The sequence below is a fragment of the Uranotaenia lowii genome, chromosome 1 (genome assembly GCF_029784155.1).
Source record: "Uranotaenia lowii strain MFRU-FL chromosome 1, ASM2978415v1, whole genome shotgun sequence".
In the NCBI taxonomy this organism is placed as follows: Eukaryota; Metazoa; Arthropoda; class Insecta; order Diptera; family Culicidae; genus Uranotaenia; species Uranotaenia lowii.
This window is the reverse complement of record NC_073691.1, coordinates 37333667-37350262: the sequence shown is the minus strand read 5'-3', so window position 1 is coordinate 37350262 and position 16596 is coordinate 37333667. Positions and strand designations below refer to the sequence as shown.

Sequence of the window (16596 nt, the reverse complement as noted above, 5' to 3'; positions counted from 1 at the left end):
AAAAAGTATTTTTAAATCTTATTTGACCATGAAGTAATTAGTGCTTTGGCAATAAACATTGAAATTCAATTCCAGAACTCAAAATAAAGGCAACAAAATTCACTATTTATCAAAGGTACAAAACAATTGAGTGCTTATTTTGATTAATTTTCAAGCACTGAATCCAAATTTGATTTTTTTTATTTACTCTTGTCTCTCGTATAATTATTGAAAACAGGTTTGAATTCAATTGCCATTTTTTTCGCAAAACTCTTTATATAACACAGATTTTTTTCCGAAAACCATGAGTAATTTTGACTTATAAGAAAAAACTTGGAGAAGTTTTCTTTTTGTTTATATTAAAAAAAGGCCGGATTTTGCCCAGATTTATCTACAATATAAGCAAAATCAAAACAAAATGTAAATTGAATTCTTATTATTCATTATTTATGCTCGAAAATTACCCGATTTTTAAGTTGAAAATTTTGAAATCTAAAGCTTAGATTAAGACAAGTTATTGAAAAGAAATGCCCTGCTTTACTCGGCCCAAACACGTTTAGAAAAAAAATCTGGAAAGTTATGTGGTGGACAAAACTATTCAAAAAGTACGATTTTTAATTTTTTTCGTTTATCGTGTGTTTCAAATTGGTTACTTTTCTATTCGTTTCAATTGGAATCAAATGAAAAATCTCGTAAGGATGCATGAAAATTCAAATCAAATCAATGAAAATAAAGTTCCAAAAGCTTCGTCCTTCAGAAACTGATTTCGATAATCTTATTACAGAAATAAATTTATATTATTTTAGAATTAACCAGGACGGTAGATAGAGAGATAACACGAATTGACAGTGAGAATTGTATTTCAGAATTGATAATAATAAAACGATATTTCCAAAACACTATTCAGAAAAATATTTCAGAACAATATTGAAGTATCAGGGTTTTACAATCACTTTTAAATTCATGACAACTGTTATCAAACACCTTTCTCAATAGTTTGCTCCTTCACTTATAGCTGCGAAATGGAAATAATTAAAATTATGTTATGAAATTTGCGCTGATCGGTAGAAGCTCAGAAAAAGTAAATTTTGAATAGTTTTTTTGTCTACAATTTCTTCAATCAACAATATTTTAATTATTTTCATTGAAAATGACATTTCACACGAGAGATTCCTTAAAGAGCCCAAAAACTGATAATTACAAGTTTGCTGATTTAGGTTGTGTAAAATGGTATCGATTATTTTGAAAATTATTTAATTTTTTTCACTATTCATATCTTAATTACATATCGTTCAAAAGCGTAAGAGGAGGTGCAGCAATTTTGCTCACAAATATCCCCCCAAGAGCCAGGTCTAGGACTGCGTCTGTTTTCGACGTAAAATTAATAATTGTCAGTTAGGTCCTACGGAGTTACGACCGTTCTGAATTGATTTTCCAGGAAAAAGACAATTAGATAGAAGAGATGGAATATATACCCTATCGAAATCATATGAAAATAGATATGAGTCAGTCTTTATATGTTTTAAAATGTAGCAAGTTATGCATTTTTTTTTTAAATGATACAAAAAAAATATCCTTTATCTTAAAACAAAATTTGTTTGTAATCATGAAACTCAGCTCATTCTCAACTTCTTTATTTGGTGAAATTTTCAACAACAAAAAAAGGATTCTAGAGGGTTAATCAGAGTTGGAAATTTAACAAAAAATTTAATTACTGTAAAGTCTTCCTCTTGATTTTCAAATTTCAAACGAACACCTCTAATCTTTAGTAAAATCCATGGAAAATTGATAAAAGTTGAATTGAATTGAATCCAAACAATTTCAAAAAAAAAACAAACACGTGCCAAACGAAACATTATTGAGCTTTATAAAACTAACATGTTGTAAGCATTTTTCCAGTCACGTTTCCATCGCCTCTCATATTCACCACAACATAGTGGTGAAAAGCAAAAGCTGTGCTGAATGTATCCCCCACTCCCATGCACAACTGCCGTTGAAATATTTCCGTAACGAACTTTTGCGGCATGCTTTTCGAATGTTCAGTTGTGTTTTCTCATTCGCGTTTGTTTTCACATGCAGCAAGGAGCACGTGTTTTTGACGGTTAGAAAAAAGTTGATTCGAAAATGTTATCCGAAGGAGAAGATGTTCCGGCTACCGGCAGAACTCGGAAGTGGTCCAGCCATCCCAGACCATCCATATATAGTGGCCGGGTGGCGGATTTCCGATCCGTCGAAGAAATCGGTAAGAAAATTAGTGTTGACCATGAGAAAAAAGGTTTAACAAAACGAAACATTTAAATTCTTCAGCTCCAGTTTTTCGACACATTTTCAATCGGTTCACTCGCTTCAACGAGATTCAATCCCTGGTTATGGACGACATGCTTTATACGGATAAATCTCTGGTAGTTAGCGCACCAACCGGTTCCGGTAAAACTGTCATCTTTGAGCTGGCCATGGTACGATTGTTGATGAAAATGGAAGACGAGAAGTACGATGGGGACTTCCGGATGGTTTACATTGCGCCGATTAAGGCACTGTGCGCTGAAAAGTTTTCCGATTGGAGGGACAAATTTGATAAACTTGGTGTTAAAAGTGCGGAAGTGACGGGCGATTCGGATTTTCGGGATTTTTGGGATCTTCCGGATTGCAATTTGATTTTGACTACTCCAGAAAAGTGGAACTCAATCACCAGAAGATGGCGGCAGAATGTTAACTTTATCCGGCTGATACGGTTGGTCCTGATCGATGAGGTGCACATTTTGAACGATAATTTCCGGGGCCCCATCTTGGAAGCGGTGGTCTCCAGGATGAGAAGCATTCATCGGTTCATCGGAACCGGCGATGATCCGAATGGAGTGGAACCGATGCGAATTGTGGCTCTTTCGGCAACGGCACCCAATGTAGCCGATTTGGCCGCTTGGGTGGGGCGAAATGGAATCAAGTGTTTCTATAAGTAAGTATGGGAATACCGTTTATTTATTTTGAAATCTTTCCAGAGGAAACGGTTTTTACGACCCTGCATAGGTTTGAAATATTTTGATAAAGTTTTATTTATGTTTTTTAAGTTAAGTTTATTTCCATTACGTAAATTGAATAAGAAATTTAAAAAAAAATTACACCCAGAATTTACAATCAGTTTAAACTTAGAAATGAAATTCAGAAGAAAAATAAAAAAAATGGTTTTGAATATTGCCTCCCCAAACGACAGAATGTAGATTTCAGATTCATGATTGAAAAACTTTCTAAAATAAGTTACAATTTTGAAATACTTAGATATAAATTTAAGGAAACTGCTTAAAGGGGATCTAAAGATTGTGCTTCAACTTTGTTCGATTTACGGAACCATCAATGTTCTTTTTTTATCATTTTCTTCTTTAGTATCGCAGAATCTCGACGGCCCATCAAGATCGAAAAACATGTCCTCGGCTACCATTGTCACCCCAGCACTTCATCCTACCGGTTCGATATAAATTTGAACTACAAATTATTCGATATAATCTCCAAATATTCCGGGGGGCGCCCATCTCTAGTATTCTGCAGCACCCGGAAGGCAGTCGAGACAGCTTCTCTTCATTTGATACAGAACCATTCCCTCAAAATGACCGATGATCAGAGAACTTCCCTACAGGACATTTGTGACAAGTTGCAGAACGTTGAGCTAAAAAAACGTCTCGTAGCGGGCGTTGGATTCCATCATGCCGGGCTAAGTATTCCGGATCGTAACGTTATCGAGGATTCGTTCCGTACCGGTCAGATTCCGGTACTTTGCTGTACCAGTGGGCTAGCGATGGGAGTCAATTTACCGGCACATTTGGTTGTTATAAAATCGACTCAGGTGAATTCTCAAATTTTAATTTATCTCACCGATTTAAAACAAAAAAATGTTGGAATTGTAGATGTACACCGACTACGGAATGGAAGAGTACCCAGAAAGTAGCATCTTTCAAATGATCGGCCGAGCAGGGCGGCCCCAGTTCGATACCTTTGGAGTGGCTGTCATCATGACTCAAAAAGATAAAGTGGTAAGTTTGGTTTTTCCTAGAATTTGCCTTATTTACATAAAAAAAATTACCTAATTAAATTATCGGAAAAAGACTAAATTTTTAAAATGGCCCCTCGTAAGTCACTCTCCCAGAGTTTTAATTTTACCCAAAGGTGTTGATCTTGTTACATCTTTTTTTGGGTTTTTGAACGTTTGTGTGTGTAGCACTACCCTATGGCTCCAGAAATGTTGATAAAACCATAATAAAACTTGTAGGTTTTATGAATATAAAGCCGACAAATTTTACCATTGGCCCCCCTCCCAGCTGTGATGGATTGTAAAGTAGCTATGTGTTGCGGCGAAAACAAGGCGTGGATGTCCGATTGCGTTGCATTTTTTGATGGTTCAATTTAGCCCGATAATGGGTTTGCGTTGTCCTGGAAACCAACATCTGACACGTAGCCGCTTTCCTTGTCTACCGTGTACTTGACGGTCATGAGCCGGCCGTCCGGTAGCCAAACCGAATACTGACCCGAGACCTGAAATACAAGATTTTCGTTAGTTTCTTCTTCTACTAATTTTTTTTTATATGGGAATATTATTTTGAATTTGATTTACAGTAACCCCACTTTATATGTGTTGAAAAGTTAATAACATTTTATGAAAAGTGTAATTTCTCCTGAATCAAAGCAACCGAAAGATTCCCTTAAATTCAATTACGGTACCGAGAATCTTCCGATTGCTTTGATTCAGTAGAATTATTCAACCAAATAAGCTCACAAAACATATTAGAGTATAGTTTCTCATTTTTTAAATTATTCTTAAACAGGAAAATAATGCATTCTTCGCCGATAATATTCATATAACTCCTAAATAACAGTAAATTGTACCAAAGACAAATTCCACCGTGATATGAATTCACTCTTCCATACTTTGCTACACTGTTGTCATTCTAGGAAATATTCAGTTTACTTTATAAACAAAAGTATGTTCTAATTCTAAATGAAGCAAGTTTTAGCAGTCAAAGACGATAAAATCAATGAGAATAACTAAAAAAAAATGTTTTTGCATGTAATCAAATATCTTTTCTGTGGTACTACTTAAGCTTATGGTTTGTTCATTTGAAATGCGATATAAGAGCCAAAGGAATCACGGAGAATAAAGTATAGTTTTTTCATCAAAATTCCGCCTATATTGAGCTTTATTTCTGATTGGTGCTCGACAAACTTTAAATATTAAGCTTTCACCTATGACAATAATAGATTTCTCGGATTGAAACGTGCATTCAACTAAAAATATAATAAATTTAACTATATCGTATGTTTGGTTTTACGCATTCAACTATTGTTATAGTATGTTCAACTATATGGTATCATTGGTTTTTTTGCTTTCAACTATACATGTAGTAGTTTCAACTATATGGTATGATTGATTTTTTGCATTTAACTATATCCTATGATTGATGTTTTGCATTCCACTATATATGATACATCCATATATATAAACATGAATGTGTGTCTGTCTGTCTGTTCCCTATAGACTCGGAAACTACTGAACCGATCATCGTGAAACTTGGCATCTGAGGGTTTTTGGGGCCGGAGAAGGTTTCTATAATGGTTACAAACCGCTTTCACTTAAGGGAAGGGGCGGGGCTCCCACACAACTTTCGTTTTTGTTCCCACGAATCAAAAGTCATGACATCCATTTTGTCAACCGGTTTTCGTTTCCTTTGGCAGGGTTGTTTTCACCATCACCATGGGCTGGGCATTAGAAAAGACCATCCAGAGTTCACGTGTACTAGAAAGCAAATCAAAGCCTGCTAATGATTTAAAAATTCGAAATTTTTGGCGGGTTTTTTTCCTTCTACTTTTCAAAGCACGTAGTACTGACTGATACAAGGAATTTGATTGCAATAATGAACCTTAATTAAGGATTGAAAAATACAATTACCCTGTTAGGAATATATTGACTAGAATTGTAGTGGTTTTCCAAGTGCTCCCTACCGCCGCCCGGGAGCTTTGATAGTCTACAAGGAAATACAGTGAACTGAACAGTGAAGAGTGAATTGGCTTCTTCAGCTGTATAACTATTTGGACTGAATGCTGAAAAACTAATGAACCGATTTTCATAGACTCCAGCTTTTAAGAATCAACCATTTTCATATTTTTAGGATACCTTAGAGCTCACTGGTGTTGGGAAAATGTGGTAGAAATTTTGACATTTTGAAAAATTTTACCATGCAAAAATGATTTCAATATCTTTGGGCGTTGCTATTGCTATTTTTGCATCACAGCATGCGAAACTACAACACGTGTTGTTAAAAAACCACGCAACAGATCTTGAAAATGTTTTAGCATGGCAAAATTTTCAAAATGTACTAAAAGTGACAAAATTTCTACCACTTTTTCCCACCACCAGTGAACTTGCTCTTATAAAGAAAGAAAATTTAATTAGATCCAGAGTTATACGTTGAAAGCTGCAATTTCAACGCTTTGATAGCCGCAGGGCGATTAGAACATTAATTAGGTAATTAAATCTGAGGTTTTTAGTGTTATTCAATTCAATTTCATTGACCAATTCATAGCTTTTGATTCATTTTTGGCTATGAATGTATTCAATTCTACCATCCAGTTTTGAAAAAACCCTTTGGTAATGTGAGTTCAAACAAATGATTTCTTAGAATTTAAACATTGATCACTCTTCAAAATAATTAATGGAATGATTGTGTGCGAGGATAAAAAATTGAAATAGAACTCAAATGAGACTATTTCCATAACATTAAAATGGTAATTTCGGTTCAGAGATGATTTGTTTTCGATAACTTCGAGAAACTGTTAGTGAAACTTTCAACATTTAAGAAAAACTAATCATAAAACAGTGTTAAATTAAAAAAGCGAAAAAAGCACACATCCAATTGAAAACATGCAAAATAATTCTTAAACATAGTTCAACAATATTCAGAAAAGTTTTTAGAAATTTTAAGTGAATATAACTTAAATTTAGCATTGTACAGGGAGATCATCCATCTTGAAAAGTAGGATAATCTCCAAAAGCGATTTTCATTGAATAAAGGATGGGAATAATAAAAATATTATTTTATTATTTTAAATATTATTATAAATTTAAGGCCAAATCAATTCAAGCTTCTTAGAAAATGGTGGATGAAAAAAAATGTTTTTCGTGATCAGGAAATGGGAAGGAAATTATTTTGAAATTCTATTGATAATCCTCAAAACTATAAGCTTTTTCTAAAAAAAAAAATCGTTAAACACAGTGTATAATCTCAATAAAAACTTTCAAAAGACTTACAAAACTTATGTGGCTAAAAATGGGCCAAATTTCTTAAAATGATGAATATAAAGCTTCCATTATTTCGGAAAATCAAACGACTCATTTAGATTCATATTTTTTCTGAACCCGAGCAAGGCCGGAAACCAGCTAGTGATCAAATAAAGAACTGATAAAAATAAAAATAATAAATTCCAAGTATTGATGTCACAAAGCAGTTACGCATTAAGGCTTTATATCAACCAATAACAGCATGATAATCATAAATGAATAAAACCATAAACTAAATACGTGTCAATCTTTTATTGGACATATTTTTTTTTGTTGGGTCCCTCCCACTGCGACCAGTTGTTAGATCTTTTGTGGTTTGTCCCCTATTTACTGTAGCTTCTCAAGATAGATCACTCTGATTGATTACAGCAGTGTCGCTTTCTTGTTGATCAGCATTTTCTCAATTTGGAAGAACAACACGAATGAAGTTAACAACCTTATTGGAACCTAAAGAAAATAAATCAGAAGGATCTAAAATTCCTTTACCGAGTAGATTAGTTCTTTTTGATATAAGACAAGGGCATTTACATAGAAGGTGCTCCGATGTTTCCTTCTCAGCCTGACAAAAACGACTAATGTCAGATTGACTTCTTCCCATGAGTTTTAGATGATATCGACATTCACAGTGTCCTGTAAACAATCCTGTAAAAGTTTTTAAATCTTTTTTTGATAATGTTAGAATCTTTTTCGATTTGTAAATATTTGGAACAATCATTCGCTTCGATTGTCTTGCTCCTTCAATGTTTTTATATAGTTAGACAATTATATTTAATTTGTATCTGGATATGTCAACAATAAAAGACGGAAAGTCTTATCATAATTACATGACCCAATTGGTCATGCAGCTATGATTGGGCGGGGCTTATTGGCAATGAAAGTAGCCTCGGGATGTGCAGCTGCCATTCTGAAATGGGTTACTGGAGTTTCAATAGAGCTAACACCACCAGCACCCGCGATTGGACAATGTTAATCAAATAGATTAACATTGGCTCTTTTGCATAACATACCTGCCAGCTCAGGGGGTCGTTGGATGGATAATACATACACATACATACATACATACACATTGCGCATTAAAATTAACCTTTAAAGTTGCTACATAGAATCATTTTTCAAACTTTTCATAGATGATTAAAAAATCATGTTCGACTCAAAAACAATCCTTAAAAAAGAAACGATTAAAAATTTTCAAGCGAGCATATATTTTAAATTTCAAAGCTTTGAATATTTGATCACAATCAATTGAACTTTTGAGTCCTGAAAATAACAAAGGAACAAAATTTTTCTTATTATAAATTTAGATTTAAAGAGACTTCCAAGAATATTAAAGGGTGATACGGTCAAAATTTGGTCAATATCAACTTGACGTATTTCTTTCTATTTTGCATTTAAAAAACCTCATTTTGAAGGTGTTTGTGTGTGTGTAGAATGTTGCTCCTATGTCAATTTTGGAATTCACTCTTCAGTTGTCAAAATAACGTCCAAAGAAGAAGAGCAGCGTATCAAAATTTTGATCGCGCATCCGAGCTACTCGCATGCAAAGCTGGAAAATCGCTAAAGGTTACCAAATCAACCGTTACAAATGTAATTAAAGTGTTTGCGAAACTTTGTCGACAGCCAGGAAGTCTGGATCTGGGGGAAATCGAAAACCGGAAGCCGCTGAGACGACAAAGAGAGTTGCCGGTAGTTTCAAGCGAAACCCTAACCTCTCCTTCCGAGAATCCGCAAATAAGCTTGGTGTATCGTCTATAACCGTGCATCGAGCCAAAAAACGAGCCGGACTATTGACTTACAAGAAGGTAGTGACTCCAAATCGCGATGATAAACAAAATACGACGGCCAAAGCGCGATCCCGGAGGCTGTACACGACGATCCTGACGAAGTTTGACTGCGTGGTAATGGACGACGAAACCTACGTCAAAGCCGACTACAAGCAGCTTCCGGGACAGGAGTTTTATACGGCAAAAAGAAGGGGAAAGGTAGCAGATATTTTCAAGCACATGAAACTGTCAAAGTTGGCGAAGAAATATCTGGTTGAGCAAGCCATCTGTACCTGTGGCTTGAAAAGCAGCATTTTCATAGCTTCCGGGACTGTCAACCAAGAAATTTACGTGAAAGTGTGTTTGAATAAACGTCTGCTGCCTTTACTGAAGAAACGCGGTTGTTCTGACTGTTTTGGCCGGATTTGGCATCTTGCCATTACGGTAAAAAGGCCATGGAGTGGTACGCCGCCAACAACGTGCAGGTGGTTCCCAAGGACAAGAACCCTCCCAACACGCCAGAGCTCCGCCCAATTGAGAAATACTGGGCTATTGTCAAGAGGAACCTAAAGAAGACCAAAAAAACTGCTAAGGACGAGCAGCAGTTCAAGGCAAACTGACTTTCTGCGGCGAAGAAGGTGGACAAGGTGGCTGTACAGAATCTGATGGCAAGGGTTAAGCGTAAGGCCCGGCAAATCGGATTTGCAAAAAGCGGAAGCCTAACTGAATATTTTTCCTGAATTTTATACTAATTAAACTTGAAAAAGGAATTTAATTTGAGTTTTTAAATAAACGATTTCATCGATTTACACGCGTTTTCCCTTGAAGAAAATTTTGACCGTATCACCCTTTATGTTCTCGGACCACAAAAATTCAGAGTTACATAATAAAGACAAACTGATTTAAAATATTTCAAAAATTGATTTAGGTTTGACTTTAAAATTCAGTAAATTTATTTGAAAATTCAAAATAATATACAATAAAATATGGTAAATTGATGAGAAAACCAAAATAGAATGTCAATTCATTTTATCGGCCTCATCGGTAAAAGTCCTTTAGTTAGGAAATTTCAAAATTGTGAAAATGAAAATTCATCCCATTAGGAATAAATAAACGATGTGTGATGAAAATGCTTCTGATTACTTTCACCAATAAGTTCGATACATTAAATCAACAAACATCACTAACAGTGATGAAATTCTTCATAAATTGAAATATTATATTAAGATAAGGTAAGTTTTTTTCATTAAAGAATGAAAATTGACCAATAAAAGCGTTTTACCGTTTAAAAAACTTATTTACAGAATTTAAATGTTAATTTTAGATTCAACATTTTAATATGATTGGAACTCGGAACTCGAATCTTTTGTCGGATTTTGTCCATCGCCCCACGTTTTGATGATTCGGAGTTTAAAAGTTTAAAAATGAATAAGTTTTAAGTTTAAGTTTTAACTAACAAATCTTCAGGAAAGAAAAAAACTGATTCTAAATTTGTCCATTTTAATTTATTAAATCCAGGAAATTTAGTTTCACTCTCAGGTTTTAATAATTTGGAAAACCCAGAATTTCTAACATTACTGAAGAAAGTTTTAGAAAAGATCTTAATTCTTCAGCAAATTTGTCACAAATTTGATTTTTGCTTTATGAATATTTGAAATTCAATTTAGTTATTTTTTTTTTTAAAAAAAGCCTCAATTCTATTTATTTACAGATTTGGGAAAAATATACCAAAAGAAAACTTTTAGTTTTTTTTTCGGAGAAGTAAAAACACCTGCGGTTTTGGAGGAAGTTGATAAAAAACTTTATTTTATATTTTACAGCTATGTAAGAAAAAGCCGATATTTTTAAAATAATTACTATCGATTTTCAAATGTTTCTGGCCCATCAAATTAACCAAAGTTAGCTCTTAAAATCCTTGCACCTCAGAAAAATGGGAATTAAGTGGCCTTGTGTAAATGATTAAAACCCATTTCAATGAAAATTTGAGCATTTAGAAGAACAAGTAACACAAAATAACATTGAAGCTGAAATTGGTTTCTTAAAGAATATTGCATATCAGCATAAAATTTATTATGATATAATCGATTTATTTTATTATTAAAGTGATAAGTAATAGGGGTTTTGTGTATCAAGATTTGAGTTTCAATTTCAATTGATTAAATTGATAATTTAAAATTAGTTTCATCGTTTTGAACAACATGTAGTGTCGAAGAATTTGATGTCTTAGGCCTAAAGTGATAATAGGACTAATCGGACTTCGCACGGCCTTTTTTGGTCTTGCAATTTAATACATAAATCATTCGACGTTCAATATTGGTGTGCGTTTGGTTTTATGTTCTTTGAGGGCGAATTTAAAATCCTAAGGCACTCATAAACTTACTGGAAGATTTCAGTGTAAATGAATAGATTTTTAGAAAAAAATTCAAATAAACTAAAGTTGGTCCCAATACTCACTGTGTTAAAAAAAAACATAACAAATCACTGAATGTAAATATATTTGAAGCTTTTGCCACACATAATATATTATGCTTTTTCAAAACGACTCTAGTACCATGGTAAGCATCAACAAGCATTTTTTTTACGAACATTTTAGAACGAAGTTCTACACAAAGTCCTACCTTGCCAGAGGTATCGCCTGATTCATTTTTGTCGAAGAATAGCTGCTTTTCCGGATCCTTCACTTCATATTGGTACGCGTACTAGAAATATGAGGTAACGGAAAAAATCCAAAGTAAATACACTTCAGTTGATACACACAGTTGGTCTATTCTCTAAGGAAATCAATAATCTATTACCGCTTCGTACTGATCGCCACCTTGAGGTGCCGAATAAACGAAATACAGAAACGAGATCACAATAAACAGCTGCTTGATCATTTTGGTAATTTCTCCACTCCGAACCGCCTTCCTAATAAATAACACGAATACACTTGATTTTGCTTTTCCTAAAACCACCCCCACTGCATCACTTAAATTCCAAACACGAGCAAATCACAACACTATCCAAATGCACCCAAAACTTCCTCCAGGGATGAATGGCGACCGTCAAATGAGACGAACCACCCGCTGAAGGGTCGGTATTTATATGTGAGAACTATGCGGACGGCCTCATCCCTCATTAGGAATGGGACTCTGAACTTTACCGAGGGGGGTACTGTAACGCGATTCTCGGCAATCTCGGAACGGATACTCTCCTACTGATCGATAGAACGACCGATCGACCGACGAACGGCTTGGAGCCAAGCCTTCTTTTGAGATTTGTTTCAGCCAGTTCGTCTCCCAGAAGATGTCACACACGCGATGCACCCCTAAGAACGGCAGCAGCCCCTTTTCATACTTAGTAGCACCAAAACTGCAGCAACATCGACAACAAACATCAAGCAAACCATGTTCCGATTCTCGTAGACGCCACGGCAGGGCAGGCAGGATACAACGATTTGGGCGCTAACAGAAAATACCTCGGCCTTAGAGGCATCTGTGGAATCCCCACGAGCTGCACGTTTTCCAATCAAGTTTCAATGCTGTTTGCCAAATGTCGGATGTAAGCTCGTGTTGCATTTTTAAGTTATTTTTCGACTCACATTCTTAAAAGTTGGTTTGATTTGAACTATATGATAATTGATACACCGGTAGTGCTTGACTATATATTTAACTCTTTAATGCATGACTTTTTTTCGAATGAACTAAGTAATACTTGATTCAGTGAAATAATATCATTTGAATTCGAATACTACAGCTGTAGGGGGAAGTGTTCCTAAATGCGCATGTTAGGTAATATGCGCATACAGCCGATTGACGATATGGCTAGAGATTCATCATATCTAATCAGTGCAGTTTGAGGGTAGTACGCTTTTAACACATGGCATGAAAAAATTAAATTGTTATATAAAGTCGAAAAAATTTAAAAATTCATACAAGATTTTTGTCAGTTTTGATATAATATATTGAATTTTAATTATCGTGCGTACAGATTCTGTGAACAAAAATTTTAATGGTTTTTCTTTCTTATTCATCTGGAAATCGGAAATTCAACAAATTGAGGCTTTTTGCAAAGTTGTAGATGATAAGATATTGGAATACGAGACAGGTTCTGAATGCCCATATCAAGGCAGGTTAAATGCCTATATCAAGAAAAATAGATTATTCTTATGAATTTTTTACTTCCTATCATTTAAACATTAAATCTACGCTCAAATCACGATCTTACAGCGAAAAAAGAAGAACTTCATACTGATCCGATAAAAATACAATATGAACAAAATATTACCATGAAATATGGCCATATGGCATACTTAACTATGTTTCATGCAAAAGAACTAGTGATGTAAAAAATTTCACCAAAATTTCAGCCTTGACGTATGCCTAACATCCGTTTCTACCATTTTCAATTAAATAATTTCAAAATATTGCGAGTGTAAATTAAATATAGCTTAAAACATAAATATGCGCATTTAGCCCGCCGGTTTCGGAAATCGGCTATTTTGACTTCTTTTATTATAAAATTATTTTCACAAAAACTTTAAGAGATTTTAACAGAAAAATTACTCTTACGTATAGAAAACAGATGTCCGCTGATGTGTATATAGTTTTCAGACTCCTATGTATTGGAATATGGGAGAAAATGAGTGCTTTCCTTAATATGCGCATATAGCCCGCCTCTCCCCTACACCTTTAAAACCGTTATTTTGTCAAAAGTTATGGCCCATCAAAACTAAATTTTTTTGTTATTATTTTCATCATTAGATACAGGAAGATGTTTTTCATACATTCAGGTCAAAAAAATTGTTAGAATTCTCAAATCTGAAGATACAATAGAAATTTTTCAAAAGCTAATTTTTCATAATAAAAAAAAATCTATTTTTGCAATTTTTATGACATATTTCCTTCGATATCTATCGTCACAAAAAAATCGTAATGAAAATACCATGGATAAATTTATATTTATCTCAAGAATATTTGCATTTACCTTAATCCACTCTTGAGTGTCAATATGACACAATTGGAAGTTTGGCGGATTGTGACTTTTTTTGGAATCTTTTATTTTGAATCAAAACTTTTTTAAGAACGAAACCTGAACGCCCAGGTAAAGAACTCCCTTATCAGACCTTGATTTGATGTCAATTTGAAGATGTCAATTTGACACTCCTCGCCTAAAACCGCTGTATCTCTCTTGTTTCTCAAACCTCGTTATGTACCTATGTTTCTCCGAAAAAAATACTTCGGAAAAAAGACAGTAGATTAGCTAAGGAATGCTCAAAAAAATTTCACTTATTGCCCAAAAAAGCTGAAGTTATTGTCCCTAACTTGCACATAAGAATGTATGTTTTTGAGTTTTTTTTTTATCATCTACAAAATACAATCTTTGAAACGCTATAACTTTTTTGTTTTAAGTCGAGTCGAGTTGCAGTCTTCAGGTAAAGTGTTAATCTTTCTAAAAATTTTAATAAATTCAACGTTAATAAGCAATCGATTGGTAGAAGAAAAAATATTTGATGATAAACCAGTTTTTAATACTTCTTCAGAACATAATGTCTCAGAATCCCTTCCACTCTTTAGATTCAGTGCAACCCCCTACCGTTATCAGATTTAGCTCAAATTTTGACTACGGCTTTATGATGATTCCTTTTAATCATCTTAGTCTTTTTTGCAAGTGTTTTGATTATCTAGTAAATTAAATAAAAAATATCATAAATTGTGAAATAAGGATCGAACTGCAAATAGTTCTTCACTCGAACCCAAACAAATTTAAAAAACATATAACATAAAAATTTTAGGACCAAGATTTTGTTCAAACAGGTGGTCCTAAGATTTTTTTGAAAAAAGTCTAATTTTTGATGATTTACATCAAAAATTAGACTTTTTTCAAAGATCGCGTTTGAAGAATCTCGAAACATGGTTTTTTTAGTTGGCCCCATACAAAAGTTTGTTCTCCACATCTTAATCTACCATTTGAACGGTGAGCCCCCAATTTCCAAGACATTATGAAAATTTTGGGACACCCTATTGTACAGGATTGAACAATATATACAACTGCAACCATTTTTACAACTTCGTTAAATGGACGATATACAAAATTTTAACTATCCATTAACATAAAGCGGAGATTGGTTAGTTTGGAGGACATGTTTTAAACAAATCTTATAAAAAACGGAGATAATTTGGTCAACCATATAGATCAAAGGATCAAAAATGCATTTAGAATGAGGTTGCCTGAATTTTTTCAGCACGTATTCGGGCTGGACAAATCCGGGCTATCTTATTAAAAACATGGACAAATTCGGGCATTCAATTTCAAAATGATCGGCTAGAATCCAGGCAATATCCGAGTAAATTTTAAAAACGAACACAAACACATACAGAATCTCCATGAAACTTAATGTTTCCTCGAAGAAATTTCTTTTTTCTTAACTTTGAGCGTACATCTTTCGAGAATATAATGGCTAGAATCTAACAAATGCCAAAACCACCAACCCACAGAAAGTGTAATATGTATGCCGTGACCGGGATTCGATCTCATACCCTCTGGCTTAGAAGACTTGAAGGCTATCCTCTACGCCACAGGCTTCAGCATGTTCAAAACCTAGAAATAACTCATCAAAAATCAAGAAATAAAAAAAAAAATCGCCCAAAATTTATCAGCGAGTTAACTATTTTTATGAAACTTTCTCAAAAAATTTCGTATATGTACTGCATAAGTAAAAAAAAACTTTATGAAGAGATTAACCACCGTAATTTTTGTTTGTTACTTTGATTTATCGGCCTAGCGGTGAAAAGTGATGTCCTTTTTAGTAGGGACATCTAAAGATTATGAAATTTTTATATAGATGGATAGAAGGTTAGAAGAAATGAAAGATGGTGAAAATGAGCGGGTAGAATTTGTCTAGAAGCATTACCATCATCGTGAGGAACAAAAATTTGGTATGTGATGGTAATGCTTCTAGACAAATTCTACCCGCTCATTTTCACCATCTTTCATTTCTTCTAACCTTCTATCCATCTATATAAAAATTTCATAATCTTTAGATGTCCCTACTAAAAAGGACATCACTTTTCACCGCTAGGCCGATAAATCAAAGTAACAAGTAAAAAAAAACTTTTGGATAATAATTTTTGGCTTTTTACGGTCTGAGATTTTAATCAAACAACTTTTTATTTGAAATATCAGACGTTTCGACCATTTTTGTTGTCTTTCTCAAGGGAATTATCTGTCTGCTGTTATTATCAATATCGGTTTTTTTTTTCCAACGGCTAGGTATCCAGTATTTGCAGCTAATTTGAACCAGATAGAAAAGATTATTTTTCATCCGGTTTCCTATGGTCGCACTTTACCGTAGTTTTTGAGAATTATTTTGATTTAAATCTCAGACCGTAAAAAGCCCAAAATTATTATCCAAAAACATTTTCCTGGTCGAATACATAAATCTGAAGTTAAAAAAATTACTTCACAATTTGTTTTTTTTTAAAGCTTGATTTGAGGATGAGAATGAGAATAAACCCGTGAAAAATCCGAGCTTTTCCAATGAAATCCGGACAACCG

At 34.0% G+C, this 16596-nt stretch overlaps 2 protein-coding genes across 2 annotated transcripts in view; one reads left to right on the top strand and one right to left on the bottom strand.

Annotated features, from left to right (window-relative positions):
- Nucleotides 1-2102: 2102 nt before the first annotated feature.
- LOC129738780 (probable ATP-dependent DNA helicase HFM1) overlaps nt 2103-16596 on the top strand; it is a 41334-nt gene continuing 26840 nt past the window's right edge. Inside the window, exons 1-4 of the mRNA XM_055730074.1 lie at nt 2103-2221; nt 2287-2932; nt 3358-3814; nt 3876-4001. Coding sequence (XP_055586049.1) covers nt 2104-2221; nt 2287-2932; nt 3358-3814; nt 3876-4001 — 1347 coding nt within the window. The 5' untranslated portion in view covers nt 2103. The remainder of the gene's footprint in view (nt 2222-2286; nt 2933-3357; nt 3815-3875; nt 4002-16596) is intronic.
- On the bottom strand, nt 4033-12097 carry LOC129738782 (pro-resilin-like). The gene is made up of 3 exons (XM_055730077.1): nt 11856-12097; nt 11679-11759; nt 4033-4500 (listed from the first exon to the last, which is right to left on the bottom strand). The coding sequence occupies exons 1-3, from the start codon at nt 11934-11936 to the stop codon at nt 4372-4374; spliced, it is 291 nt and encodes a 96-aa protein (XP_055586052.1). The 5' UTR covers nt 11937-12097; the 3' UTR covers nt 4033-4371.